Source organism: Gambusia affinis, linkage group LG03 (assembly GCF_019740435.1).
Source record: "Gambusia affinis linkage group LG03, SWU_Gaff_1.0, whole genome shotgun sequence".
In the NCBI taxonomy this organism is placed as follows: domain Eukaryota; kingdom Metazoa; phylum Chordata; class Actinopteri; order Cyprinodontiformes; family Poeciliidae; genus Gambusia; species Gambusia affinis.
In genome coordinates, this window is record NC_057870.1 from 10,632,369 (window position 1) to 10,648,210 (window position 15,842).

At 37.4% G+C, this 15,842-nt stretch overlaps 1 protein-coding gene across 1 annotated transcript in view; it reads right to left on the reverse strand.

The window, feature by feature from the left end:
* Window positions 1–11,692, reverse strand: part of LOC122827892 (EGF-like repeat and discoidin I-like domain-containing protein 3) — a gene marked incomplete at its 5' end in the record, with an annotated part of 119,356 nt that extends 107,664 nt beyond the window's left edge. The window contains 3 exon segments of the mRNA XM_044110986.1: window positions 11,212–11,298; window positions 11,439–11,478; window positions 11,480–11,692. Coding sequence (XP_043966921.1) covers window positions 11,212–11,298; window positions 11,439–11,478; window positions 11,480–11,692 — 340 coding nt within the window.
* Between the last annotated feature and the right edge of the window lie 4,150 nt (window positions 11,693–15,842).

Sequence of the window (15,842 nt, forward strand, 5' to 3'; positions counted from 1 at the left end):
AATAATTGATACAATAATTATGACATCAAGTGATCTACAGAACTCTAATTAGCATTTAAACACTTTGTGTTTCCTGTTTCCCCTTCCAATAAATGTAAGTCGTATCGCTATTAACTCTTATTAGTTACTAAACCATCTATAAAATGCCTTATAGAAATTTCTGAGAAATGAATAATTTAAGAAAAAATAAGACTCAGTTTATAGTCAATGTATTCACCAGTGCCCCTCATATTGGCACTAAATAGAGAGATCATGGAGGCTCATTTATTTTATAAACGATTCCAAATGGGGAAGACTTGATAGCATTTAAAGTATATTGCTGATCTTTACGAATCCCTGGCATAGTTTTTCCATATCCATCGAAAGAGTAATAAACTGTTAAAAATGGAACAGTGACTTGCAATGTCATGTTTGAAAATACAATTCAATTTATAAATGAAAATATTGCCAATAATGGCTCTCTCTGGAGTTTACTGTCACTTTTTCTCATGTATTGAGTTTTCCTTTTAGGTTGGATATGAATTGATACTTTTTAAGATCCATTAGTCTACATCATGCTGTTAGAAAGAGTCTATTTTGATGATTCCTTGCAGAAATCAATCCGAGGTGATGATTGTGAAATTTTGCTCAGCTTTCCACATACTATTTTTCACACATGATTCAGGGCTTAATGAGGAGGGAGACTCAAAATAGCACATTTTCCAGTGCTATGTTGGTTTTGATGACATTTTTTTCATAAAATAGTAATAATTGAATACTGCTTCTATAGTAAAAACATTAGTAATGTAACAGCATCTTGGGGTCACTGTGTCTAAATAACAACGATTAGATGGTATCTAAAACCTATCAGCTGCTTAGGAGGCATGTCAGAAAAAGGCCTTTTCTGAACTACTATCACAATTATCACTGTGACAAGCTCACTAAATACCTCCAGGATCTTGACAGGAACTGTGTGCTTTTCTTCAATGACAACATTAACCCTACTGACGTGAGGGTGTGTCAGTTGTGGAACAAAGGATGAAAATACAGAGAATCACTGCATGGCTACTCTTACGATAATCCATAATACTGTGGGCCTGTTCTTCAGAAAACTCAGGGAAGCTTAGTATGGTAATATGGACTCCTATTAAATAAAGGCATGTTCAATAATAAAAATAAAAAAAACTGCTACTAATTAATGCTGCACCTCTAAAAAAAAGTATTTCTTAACATGTTTTTTAAAAATGTTTCCTTCTGATGTTTCAAGAAGGTAAACTTAAATCTCTGTGAGGTAAAACACATCAACTATACCCAAACTAGCAGCAATCCATTAAATATTTTATCTATTTCCCTGGGGAATTTGTAGTTTACAAAATACCTTTGAAGTTACATAACCTATGCTGACCTCTCTGTAGGCGTGATCTTTTAATAAAACCATTACTTAAATTTATTTTGGACATTTCTTCTCTTTTGGGAGGAACTATTCCTCCCATTCCTTTGAGTTGTATCACTTAGTGGCATGACTTACACAGGTGGTTGCAAGAGAATTTAGCTTGCCCTTGGTGATATTACGGGGTCGAAGCAAAATGAAGCCTCGGGGCAGAACAGAATATAGTCTAATAAAAAGTAGCATCTCTAATGTCTGGCATGATCTTACTTTGTCCTTCTCTTGTTCCTTTTCTTCCAAAAAATTATACCACCCTAAATTCCTCTGTTTAAAAATGGGGAAAAAAACTACCTATTAATTTCCCACGGATTGTGTAGGCCTACAAAATTTATAATGTTACAGAAATAAAATATCTAAAGAAAAAGAAGAAAGAGGTTATTAGGTTCATTTCTGCACTCTAATACTAAAAGATGCTGCAACTTGTAGCAACTATTGCCTTAACTTCTAAATGCCAACGGGTTCTTTTTTCCACACTGGAGAATAATTTTCAGTTTTTGAATGGGTCCTACTTTGATGTTTGACGATGAGTGTTTTCTGTCCATTGAATTCCACATTAGAGTCAATTTTCATCCCGATTCACAGCCTTTTACCTTTCTCACTCTATTTTCCTGTATGCACCATGCATCCCAAGGGGTAATTTAAAACATCTGGGCTGACGATATTTGCCTAAACACTGTACTTCACCTCTCAGTAGGTATGCCATTACCCTAAATAAACCTCCTTAAAACACATCAGAGGCTTATCTATGTTTAAGATAAAGCACAAGGCTCCACTAGAGCTTTCAATTCAAAATGGAGTTTATTTAAAAGAAATATCAGAAAAACCCATCTGGCTGGCATGATAAATAAAAGTGCTTTTTTTTCTTTGTGCTTTTGAAAATGAGAGAAGTATAGATTCACATCAGCAATGTGCAAAAACAGTCTGAATTGTTGCCTTAACTTTGTGCAATGACATTTCTGGGTTACATCTTCTAACTTTGCAAACAGAGACCCACGCAGAAGTGCACACACACAAAATCACAAACGCATAGCCCGCATCCAGCACCAGTAGCTCAAAGATAAGTTAAAACAGCAACAGTATATTGCAAAAGTATTTACATTCTTTGAGCTCGTCTACATTTTTGTCACATAACTAGAAACTCCCTTGTATTTTATCAGGATTTTGTGTGATGGAGCAAAAATAATCCATAACTGTAGAACGAGATGAAATTAATATATTCTTTTTAAGTTTTAATTTTTGTTACAAATAAACTAACATTATTGTGTTAGTTTGCAGCCAGCGCTTCTGAATCAAGACTTTGTAGAACCGCCTTTTGCTACAATTACAAAAGGTGGTTTTGTAATTGTAGCGAAACCACCTCTGCTGTAATTCTTTCAGGGGAACGACTCTGCTAGCTTTGAACATTTACAGACTGAAGTTTTTCCATTCGTCCTAGGAAATTAGCTCTGTCCCAGTTAGACTAAATGGTTTACTCTGATAATCAGTTTTGAAGGCTTTTCACACTCTTAAGTCGTTTGTACTCTCTAACAGGTCTTCTTCCAGTATTGTCCTGTATTTAGCCCCATCTATCGTTCCATCTTCATCTGGCCAGATGAAAATTGCCACAGCATGATGCTGCTACCACTGTCTTCATGGGGGTGGTGTGCGTTTTAATGCTACTCATAGCAGTTTACATTGTTTTGGTCACATTGTATAAGAGAACCCTATTCTGGATGTTTATGTAGCCCATATTATGCTCAGAACCTTTTCATCAGAGCTTTCTTGTTGCCACTTTTCCATAAAGGCCAGATTTGTGGAGCGCACAAATGAAAGTTGTCCTCCCACCTAATCTATGAATCTTTTCAGCTCATTTGCAGTTATTATGTGATTTTTGTGATTAATCCTCTTATTGTTTAGGAGCCGTTTGTTTTGCCGTGCCTGGAGGTGACATTCGTTCTGAATTAGTGAAACTAAATTAAATTCAAACTGAACTGCCAGATCTATCAGTTTTGGGAGACAGTGATGTCCCGGTAGGTTTGCGTTTGTGACATTCGCTTTCCATTTTCAGATGATGGATTAAACATTTCTCTATGAGGGGAGTGAATACTTGCAACACACTGTATATGTTTGTCACAGAATGGTGGAAGGATTATGGTAGCCTTGTCCAAACTTTATTTTAAGGGGAGACCTTCTTTGTGAAAGGAAATAAAAAACTGTTAAGACCATTAACTGTTACCCATCCAGGATCAATGCTTACATAATGAATCTGGAGGCCTGTAACTCTTTATCTCCTATTGTTTGTAATAATCTTATCCACATGCTAAACCATTTAATCTAAAATCAGATGACTAGGTTTGCTAAAAATGTGTTGATGTTGCAAAATCCAACTGGGGAAACTTTATCATAACAAAGAAAATTTATCTACTGTGACATTAATTTCCACTTGGTCTGGCAAAGCTTCAGTGTATGAAATCTGCAAAATATTTGCAATAAATACAAGCAGAATGCTGCAAGCCTTGGTTTCAAACGGTTGAAAAAAAGAAATCTTTCCAAATCTTAAATCATTAGAAGTTTGAAAAAAAGAATCCCTAAATACTTGGGAGCTCTTTAAAGCCTTCAAGTACTCCTAGAAAGGAAAATTTCAGAGATGAGAAGGAGAATACTAACCCCCACTCAAGCACTAAAAGACTTCATGTCCTCACAGCCGAAGAACAACCCTAAAATGTGCCAGTTTAGCCAGCTTTCTGTTTAAGCATGCAACATTTAATGGTTTTTGCCTCATCTAACCATTTATGCGTGGGGTACAAACTCAGAAAAGGCTACTGTGCAGTTTTAACCCCACTTTCCCAAAGCAGTAGTCAGCCAGTAAAACTTAAACCAGCTGTAGCTACTCTCCTCCAGAGATTTAAAGGCTGCTGTGATTCTGCACTATAATCCAAAATCAGTTATTCTGCTTATTGATCTGTTATGAAAAGGTACACTTCTGGTAAACACTGATAAAGAAAGGCTGATGCTGGTGTGACACCCCTCCAACAAATCAGTCAGGCCCAGAGCTCTGAGCAACCACTCACACAGCAAAACAAATAAATAAACAAAAGCAGTCAGCATAGAGAAAAAGATCGAATACATCCTAGTGCTTACCATAATTCTTTATGTTGCTCAACAAACTTAATGCCTCGACACAAACTTGATCATGGAAGATGATCAATCCTCTTCATCAAAACAGATGTGTTTACATTTATGCAATTCCTAAACTACAAAAAATATAATCTTTTGATGTTTATGAAAGGAGTTATGAATATTTGCACTACAAATGGTTAGTGCTACTAATTATGTTGAGTTTCTTCACAATATCTTTCAATCTCTGCATTTCTTACAGAGTAGAGCTTATTCAGCTGAAAAATAATTACAAAAATATTCAGTGACACTGACAGGAACAAGCCAAATTATTTTTTTTTTTAAGTCTAAGCACTAAAAGAGTATGGAAAAATACTTCATCATTGTTAGAGACTCCACATCACTTCTGTACCACTGACAGTCCAGGGCCCTATTTTTATTAGTTTTTATTTTTATTTTTTGTCAACTAACTCCTGCAACAGTTTAGAATAAAAGCTCACTCTCTGTCTCTTCTCTGCTTTCATGCCTCCTGTCAGATCCACTCATTCTCCCCATGTTTCCAATCTGTCTTCATCCCTGTTGGCAGCTAAAACAATGTCTTTCAGTGTAATTGATGTATGTTAGACATAATGGGTAAAACTCTTGAAAAAGTGTCTGTTTTAGCATTGGTCGCTGACTCTACCAAACTAGCTTACCAGCATATGTCAGATTCTCATGGTCTGATAACAGAGTAGTTTTTACCACGGTTTAGCGGCAGCATGAATTAACACACTCATTTAATACATCCACCCATTTTCTAACACCCTTGTCCTATAGTGGGGTCGGGAGAAATGCTGGTGTCACCTGGACACGTCGCCATTCTGTCGCAGGGCACACTCATTTTTTTCTCAGACATTTAGATTTTATCTTTATTTTAAAACAAACAAAAAAAAAATCGAACACGAGATGCATGGAGTTAATAATTATACCGGTCTGCCATTCTGCTCCTTATTTCAGGTGAGTTTTATAATTCAATTCAATGTATTTGAATGTATTTCTATTCATTTTATATATCGTATTATACAAAATAGGTCCAATTCATATCAAAATATATAGGAATACATAAATCCAATGTACAACGATGCAAATCAAATTAATGAGACCAAGTCAAACGGATTCAGGTTCATTCATAAAGGATATGATTTGATTATAATTATATCAGAATACAGTCAAATTCAGCTGATGTCCACACAGGCATCAGCTGATATTTCTTCCTATGTGGACACTAATGCTTCTGTCCGGTCGCTCTGGTTACTTTACTTTGTATTTAGGCTTTTACAAACAAGTATGACTGTTGACCACTAAACTCAAACTAATCTGGATTGTTGGTATTTACAATCTGGATGTTTTATTTGAGCAAGCAAAGGCGTACACGGAGATTTCCAGAGTGCATATATTTCAGACAGGGCTATATAAAACTTATCATCTGTTTTCTTTTTCTTTTTTTGCTAAACACACACTGTGAGCCTTCTCACAGTTGAGTCATTTATCACGACCCAGTGGGATTACTTAAAACCAGTGTGTGGTCTTATGAAAGCTTGAGCTACGAGATGATAGGCTGCTCCATGTTCTTAGCAGAACAACTAATGTACACTCAACATGAACTGACACTACAAAAAGAGCACTCATATAATCTTTTTTACTATTTTCAGGGGTCCTCTTTTTCCTGGCAGAGCCACGGTTTGAATTTTGACACCGGCTTTAATATAATGCTGGGGAGAAAAATAAAATAAAATCACAGCTTAAACCCACCATTATAATGCTGCCTGCTGCTTTCAGTAAATGATACTTTTAACATGTCTGAGCGGTTTTACAATCAATGTTTCCAGACTTGTGTGAATAAGAGCAGATAATGATTTAAAGGGGGAAAAAAACAAGAAGAGTCGTGCATGAAAAGAAGCTATTTTTACTGCCGATAAGCCTTTTTTTTCCATGAGAGGAGTTTAAACATTTCTCCTTTTTCCATTCTCTGATGTACAAACGTGGAACTGATAAGCTGCAAGTTACCTTAAAAGCGAGAAATGAGCCTGAAGCCCAGCATAGCATTTCGAAAGAGACTGTGGACTAGTCACGTGCTTACTCAATTACTGGAAGTTAAATAAGATAAAAAGATAAAGCAAAAATATTCACATACCTAACATGAAGCCGTGTTGATTTAAAGAATATGTTCCAACCAACACTGCCACCTTCGTGTCATACCTTTATTAAAGCTCTTCGCCTGAGTGTCCTTGAATCCCCTATAACCGTCCCCCTAGTGCCCTATTATTAAGTTGAGCATGAAATGTAGGCAGGACAGTAGAGGTCTGACTACATCACGACATAAGTAGCACTTTATTCATTAACTTGTCACCATAAGAGACAAATGACTTCTCCGTCAAATATTAAGGGGATTAAGGAACATGTGCATGGACGAGGAATAGCCCAATTAAGTTCCACAAATATATCCCAAAATAATTTAAGCCAACGTCAGTGCCTCACAGTTTCCTATGCAGAAATTTCCTTATGCACAGGATGGCATCTACTGAGTCACATTGATTCCTGCAGTTATCAGGGATGGTGATCTGACAAAGTCCTGACCTTTATTCCATAATTGAAGACTGTTGCTTCTAAAACCAGGATGAAGGTCATACTGGACAGGGTTTGCAAGTCGTTACCCAAAGTTCAACCAGAACTTGCACAGGCCAAGAAATGTAACGAGGTTTCAGATGAATTCCTATTAGATGTATATGAATTCAAGAATTAGCAATTAAATAGAAACAAAGTCATAACTCGTTCAGGGAAGTGCAGAATATGAATTGTTAAGTACAACAACTAGTAATTATTTGGGAAATCTAATTAGCATTAATCCTATTTGTTCAGCTTAATCCTGAGGCCATAGTTCTCAGTTGGATAGAAGTGCACCACAACCTCTGGGTCAAGAGTCAGTCTCTGCCTCATACGACAAGTTTAAATATGTTGATGTCACGTTCGCAGCTGGTGGTAGGAAAGAACAGGAGATGTTTATATGGTTTAAGTTCTTAACTGCAGAAATGCTTGCAATGTTTTGCTCTGTCATGATGAAAAAACAAAATCCAACAAACAAAACATCTAGATCAGATTCCTATTAGCTGAACTCAGCTTAATGGGTGGATGGACGGATGGATGGATGGACGGACAGATGGATGGATGGACATTGGCAGCATAAGGCACGCATCAAAAATAAAGCCTTGTTTTTTCCCATGTAACAACTCACAGTGGCAGTATTTGGTAGGTGTCAAAACCAACTCTCCTACTCAGAAGCGTCAACAATCTGGTAAAACTGAAGTCCAGTAACAGGGTCTGTATTGGTACATTCAACAAGATATAAAATTGCGCTTGTTTGTTTTACTTTTTTTTAGTACACCAGTCATTGGAAGCATGGCCGTGCATCACTTCAACAGAACATTAAATGTTTGACAATAGTGCCAACATTATGCAGATCTATACATATGAAACACCATTTTGCTTCTGATGTGTGGTATCCTAAAAAGACCCTAAAAAATGGAACCAGAAAAGTAGAGAAGAGGGAGAAAAGGAGGAAGTTCAAATCCTTGTTTCCATTGATCATAATAGGCAACATGAGATTCTGGAGATTAGTGTACAAAGAAAGATTCTTCATAAAATGAGCAATATATGATCCTCTTCATCAGACTGATACAGCAACAATGTCTTCATTGTTGTTGAGGCTTAAGATCTGTAGTAATAGAGAATACTACATGAGGTCATCTCTACCCAACGGTCATCAGTGTTTAAAACTACTTTTTGAAGAAACTTAAATTATAACGTGAATTATAACATTTAATTTCACTCTTGGATTAATAAAGAAGTTTTGAAGTAAACTGAATTTGAAAATCCATCCAGACTTAAGCTGAAAGAGGTTATTTCATATTCTAGCAATGACATTTCTATGACTGATTGTGAAAAGGTTTGTCTGTTTCAGAGTGAATCCATTGAGCACAACAAAGCAGCAACATTATCATTCATCATAATTTGTTGAATGTGGACAATTACACTGCTAATCAAGATGGCTTACCATTTGCCTAAAAGCCTTCAATTGTACATTATTATAATACGACCCATATCGAAAATAAGAAAAATTCCATTAGGTCTTTGCACAGAGAGGAGAGCATCTTACATTTCCACACACTGAGTGCAACCCTGTGCTTTGTCCAAGCTTGACAGGCAGAATACCAAACAATGTGTGAGAGTCAGCACCAGTACCAGACGATGTGATGTATTGCCCACAGACTTGGAACAATGCAGTCTGTTTTTACCTGGGGGGGCAATGTTTCTGGCACATCAATTTATTTCAGTGGCACTGTGTGACATCACCAATAGTGTTTGTTTTTTGGGCTATCTCTGAAGGCACCAGCTATCATTGAGTAATGACTGCGGATAGGTGCAACGTTTCCTCTGTCTAAGTACGGTTTCTGTATCTCTGGGACTCAATCTGATGCTACAGGCAATGTTGCCTTCAAGAAAATTTAATCTTGTATCATGTACATTCCTTGGACATACATACATCAGCAGATCATAGACTTTTGTTTTACCACTTTTTACTGAGATGCCAGATTGATTTTCGTTTATTCTTTAAACCTGATCAGTATAACGGCTTAAAACACGGTGCCCCTCTTCCCCTGGTCAGCGAGCAAAGGCACAACTTCTACATTTTTGCTTTCAAACGAGACAAATTTGGTCAATTGGAAATGTGCGTGATTGCATAAAACACAAACATGGAAATGAAAGAAGTGCATCCTATCTGGTGATTTTGAGTGCTGAGTATTGGACTATAAGGCAAAAACATCAGTAGTGAATACAATCCAGATTTCTCGCCAGGTATCTAGACACCTCTGGTGTTCAGAGAACTTTCTACTTGGTTTTATCAGGTCCGTCTCAAAACAGCAGGAGGTCACATTAAGTTCCTACACTTCTAAGCTCTAAAACAAAAAACTGAGTTGTGAGAAAAACCCTTAACCCTTTATCTAATAAACTTACCTAGTGAAGAAATATTACAATTAAACTTGCTTTGCCTACATATGAAACTGCAGATGCCAAACTAAGAGCTGAATGTCTGTAAAGTGGCAGATTGTAAACTTATGACCCAAGAAGATAGCCTTGTATCATAACATCTCCATTTTTAGACATTTTTGGTTTCCTAGTGTAACTTTAGTAATAACCCTACGTTTCTGAGATGTCATTGCTACATTTCCGATTAAAATTATCAAACAGAGCATGTAACTGAGATCAGATGTTCATTTCCTGAAAACATCCATTTTTCAAAGGTCTGCGTCCAACAGAATGCTACATATACTGCAATATTTTAGCAGCTGTATGAAAAATAGTTGACTTTCTGTTTCAAAACGAAACAATAATGCAAAACATTTTCGGTCTAAATACCAGGAAACCTAAGTATTTTTACTCAAGGTTATCATACTTTGAGAATCCCGTTCTAGCTCATAGCCAGTTAGATGAATTTCACTTCATAACGTCAAAATTTTTTACTGGGATTAATTAAGGTACCGCCGAGGTATATTTTTAACTCTCCGAGCCTTGGAACAAGCCGACCCAAAGCACCAGAGCTCTGTTCTTCTCCTCCAGACTCATTATGCCAGTATACAAGGGAGTATTATGTTTTGCAACGGTTGACACTGAGTTGACACCGTGGCTCAGGGAGCCTTAGAAAGTCAGACTCCTTGTTTAGAGACCGAGGTTTGCCTGACATGTGTGACTCCTGAGGCAAGTGTGTCGTTAAATGGATAGAGACAAGGAGGATGGCATGACCCACTTCCATTAGCGCAACTGCAGACAGTTTTCCTCACATACTATCCCACAAGTATACTGCTTTTGTGCTGACCATGAACAGCATTAAGGCAGGCAAAAGCCTAAACATTCCCAAGATCCAAAGAACGGAAAGCTTAAAAGGAGAAGAGGACGTTTGTAATGGATATTAAAGTGTATAGGTCAATCTACAAGCAGGTAGCAATTTCCTCTGTAGAGAAGATAGTCTGGCTGTTAATGCTAAAACTCCAGGTTAGATGTAAAGTGCCTAATTGACCTTTTTGTGATGTCATCCCGGTCAATAACATTGCAGCTACCAAGGAAGGAGCAATTTATTCTCATTTTGGTAGTTTCGCTCTTCCACTTACAACATTTATTTTATTATTTATCTGTCTTCATTTTCTCAGAAACCAGCTTGTTAAAGAGAAGGGGTGATCGTAGAGGCAGTTAAACCTGACCGCTCAGCATATTTTATCCAGACAAGCAGCAGATGCACATTTCGAGAAGGGAGCGCAGAAATACCCATTTTTATATGAACTCTGTGCGCCTAATGCGGTAAACATCCCTCTAGTAAAAATATGCATGGATAAAGAAATGTTTTCATCCTTCTGACTGCATCAAAAGTATCCTAGAAACACATGTAACCCCATTAACTAATGGATCGTGAACGAGTATACATATTAACACAGCGTCCATGCAGGGTGCTGCAAACAATACAGACCCACATAACGTTTTGTGCATCTTCTTCTCCTTAATTAAAATCCTCAGCACTTTTAATATATTTTGCACACAGTCCCTTACTTCGACTCAAATAACGCTAAATGAGGTAATGACAGCTTCACTCGTCCACTCACCTTTCACACGGTGTGGGACAGCGGCGCTCAAACACAACACGATGAAAGGGAGTAGCGGTCCCATCCTCGCACAGCAATCAGGTGAGTCTTCCAAGGTTACAGGGATTGTGGTTTAAAAAAAAAAAAACACAAACACAAATCAAAACTTCTCCTTCCTCCGCTCTCGCCAGGCTGCAGGGACAAACCTGGGAGATGCTGCTGTAGTATGTCCTTTCAAGGGAAAGTACCTCCTAAGTGATAAAGTCGCCTCTGGGGTTGCGCGGAGCAGGAACAAGTGAACTGTGTTGGCTACCTGCTGTCTGCTCCTCTGCTGATGCCACCCCGATCCTACCGCAGTGGTGCGATGTAGTGAAGAGAGCGACGTGTGGGCTCCGCGCTCCCGGACATCTGCCGTCAAGCCCTCGGGTGTCGTGAGAGTCGCTACTTCCGATCTGCATCTACAAAATAAAATCCGATGAAGGTTCGAAGATCGAACATAATGTTAACTCCTGTATCTAAACTCTGCAATAGAAATAAATCAATATTCTAACGAAGGTTTTTTGTTGTTTTTTTCCCCCACAAATGGTGCTCTGGGTGACCTCTGGAAAAAAAATGGAAGAAAATAACATACCAGAGGTCGCAGACAATTTAAGGCATAAACATCTCAAAGAGCCTCCTGTTACCGGCATGGTGTTTGGAATCAAAAGCCACATTTGATTGCACAATAAGGAATTTTGGAATAAATGGGTTACAGTTTGCAGAAGAGCACCAAGTTACACTTCAATCAGGTAAGAATAGCAAACTGACGCTACAATTCATAAAGGTTTATAAAAGTTGGACATCAAAAGATTGGAGTAAAACATTTCCTGGTCACTTGAGTCTACAGTTCACTCATGACTTTCAGATAGTAATATTTTTGCTGTGTTTTAAACCAATATTAATGGAACGCAGTATCTTAAACAATTCATAATCATTACATGAACAAATGTCTTCTGCATCTACCATCTACCAATAAGAGATGTTTATCTATAATAAACAAATAAATAACATAAGTTAAAGGTCAAGCTTTTATTATTTTTGCAGTATGAGATTATGTTTATGTAGTGAAAGGGTTATTTTATGGCACATTTTAAGCAGGGTAGTCAATAAAGTCAGAGGGTGCTGCATAGCTCTCCTTGGCACATATGGACACTTTCTTTGCCACAGTCACACATCAGTGAGCACATCAGGGTCAATGTGGGTGCTGAAGCACAGTTCGACATGGAGATGAAACTGTCAATCTTAGTTAAATCTAGGAAAAAATGCCACTCTACCAACACTGGGGCTCGACTGTGACACAACCCTGACTTATGCATTTATAAATTCTGCACACAGATTTCTAAGAGTTGTTACTTAAACTCACCAAAGTTGCATCCACTCATTAAATAAAAATATTTAGGCTCTCCCGTCCCATCATACTCTCTCCAGGTGTGAATGGACATATCTTCAGCTGCAGGAAACTGCAAAAGCATCAAATTTCCTCTGTTCAGTTTACTCACAGCCCGTCATGGAACGTTGCCGTATTCTTTAATCAATGGACGTAAATATTAGTTGATGTAATCAGAACATTTATTAAGCCCTGTAGGTACAGAACACTGAATTTTCTTTACAGTAAACATAAAGTAATTGATTGATTAATTGCTTTTTAATCTAGAGTCAGATATTCTGAGTTGGATATTACAGTTGTAAGTTAGAAATATAGCAACATTGGCCAATGAAGTCATAATTCTGACTGGTGAAGACAGAGCTTCCTGAGTAAACTTCTAGTTTGGTATCCAATACAGCAGCAATGCCCCTGGAACCACTAAAATGCAGTTTAATGTCAAAGCGCCCTTGGGCAAAATATCACACCTCGCAATTTTCAGTTTCCAATCTAAATTGATCTGTGAGCCAAATAACTTAGCAACTATATTTAGGGGATAAAAAGGTAGCACATCACAGCTCACTTGGAGAGTGGATGCTTGGATCCTTTACAAGGTCTCTGACTGAGCTAACCAGCAGTAACACATTGATGCTAACTATAGAAAGTGATAATTTGATTTCTTTGAAGAAGTGTTGTCAAAAAAAGTGTTTATTCACAGTTAGCAACCTGATGTTTTCGGCGGCTTGGTTCTTGTGTCTCTGCAAAAAAAGGCAGGAATACTCCTACACACTATTAGCAATAATAGTGTGGACAGTTGTAGCAAGAAATAGATAAAAAGAAAAATCAATATTTACTATCAATAGTTTTTTTTACCGTTTTACCTTGCTGTTAGACAGATGGCTTTACTGGAAATGCTGCCCTTGAGTCATTAAAGGCACCTGACTCTTTACAAAAAAAAAAAAAAAAAAAAAAACATTAACTCTGCTGTCATTGTGCCTAACAGCATGTAGGAGATAATTGTCTACCACTGCATCGATCAATGTTTTCACATGTTTATTTGGATCCCAGTCAAAGTGTCAAAACACTGAGGAGTCACAATGAATACCAGCTTGACAAAGCTACATGTTAACTGTGGCTCTGTGGTGGAAAGGAAGCTTTTCCAGCTATATAACTGATCATAGAACAATAGAGATGTAATTGACTGTGCTTGTACTTTGTGCCATCAGATGATACACACCAAAAAAGTCAGTGGTGGTTAAAGCTAATGCCAGCATATTCTCACAGGGAATTTGCTTGGATTCTCATTTTACAATTCTCACTGTTTTTCAGGGCAATAACTTAAGGTATGTGAGGCCATTCAAATTCACACAAAGCTAAAAAAAAGAATATGAGACTGTACAATGAGGACACATTTAATGACAATGATACCTAGAAATTATTAAAACATAACAAACCAATTAAATGTAATGTGCAGCCGAGGTACTTTAGAGAAGAGGCGTGTGAACATAAGTGCAAAAAGAAAAAAAAAACACAATAACAGACTATTTACCGGAAGTGAACATTCTTCAAACAACAAAGATGTGTAAATAAGAGCAGCAATGTTACTTGATGAGAAAAGTGCAAATAGCTGAGTTACACAGACATATAGATCTTGTTGAGAGCAGTGATGGTCGTTACATCAGCAGGGATCCACAGTAATGCTCCTTTGTGTACCTAGGATGCAGAAGTCTGTCGCTGAAGCAAGTCTCCAGTTGAACAACAGATTCATGCATGGAGTGTGAGACATTGGTCAACAAAGATGAGATTTTAGTCAAGTACATCACAGACATATGGATCACAATGTTCCTCATACACACATAAACAAACAAACAACAAAACATTAAGTAAAAACCTGTGTGAATAAATAATCAAAATACAAACACAGGAGAGACCACAAAACCCAAACACCCCAGGATCATGATAAACCCAACTGTGTCTCCACAGTTCTGCCTTCCTGGGAGGCAGAAGGATTATTGCATAAAATCCAAGCAACCAGAAAATACAGCATATCACAGCTGTATATGTGCCATTTAGTGGTTTGGTGAGGGTACTTGCAATTTTAAAAACAAAAGGACAATGTAAAAAAAAAAAAAAAAAACATTAAGTAGCCACTCTAAGATAAGAAAAAACTCCATGATTGCAACGACAGAAAAAAAAAGATTACTATGCCAAACAGCTTCTAAAAGTACCTTCTACAATTCTAGTCGCAGCCATAAATGTCATGCTTGGAGAAAAGTCAACTAGACCTAGGATGAAAAGTAGACTATTCTGACTTAGAAACACTACAGTGGATTATTGAGGTTTTGGAGGTAGGAAAGCAACAACAGCATAGAGAACTTGATGAACTTTGAGGAGATTGGGCTTGGGAATGGTTGTGGAAGTTTACTGGGTAGTTTCCTGTTGACATTATTAACCCTCCTGTTATGTTGCGGGTCAATTTGACCCGTTTCAAAGTTTAAAAAAAAAAAATAAATAGTTAGAAGTATTTTTTCTGCATGAAACTTTTTCTATTTGTCTTAATAGGTGCACTCTATGTATATAAAAAAAATTTTTCATTTTACACACTTGCAGCCCCCTCTGTGTCTATTTGTTACATAGATACTGTTCGGGTCAATTTGACCCGGCATACAAGTTGAAGGGTAAAAAGTTTTAAAAAATGTCCAATTCTGTTTGTTTCCTTGCACCTATGAGACATATTTCACCACACACACACACACACACACACACACACACACACACACACACACATGCATGCACACATGAGCCTACATTCTCACTATTCTCTTTACTTCACAAGGAAACTGAGAAAGCAGGTGTTTATAAAACTTTGACGGAACCTTTTCTCTTTTCTGTTCCCGTGGAAAACTCCACCCACACTGAGTGACACTCGGGAGCAGCAATGTTACTCTGCAAGGGAGAAACACATTACACACTAAAGGTACATGTGATATTGTCACTGTCAGAGGTCAGGAAATGAGCAGCAGGAAAAAAAAGATGACAGCCCTGGATCTCTGGAACTTCTTGTTGATCATGACAGTGAAATAGAAGAGGAGGTTTCTGAAGCTGAAAACAGTATTGAGGTCAATTCTGAGTCTGATGATTCTGATTATGAAGCAATTGATGAAAATGATGTTCATGTTTCTCGAAGCAAGACATTCATGTCAAAAAATGGTGAAATTCAGTGGTCTTCATCTCCAACTAAGAACAGTAA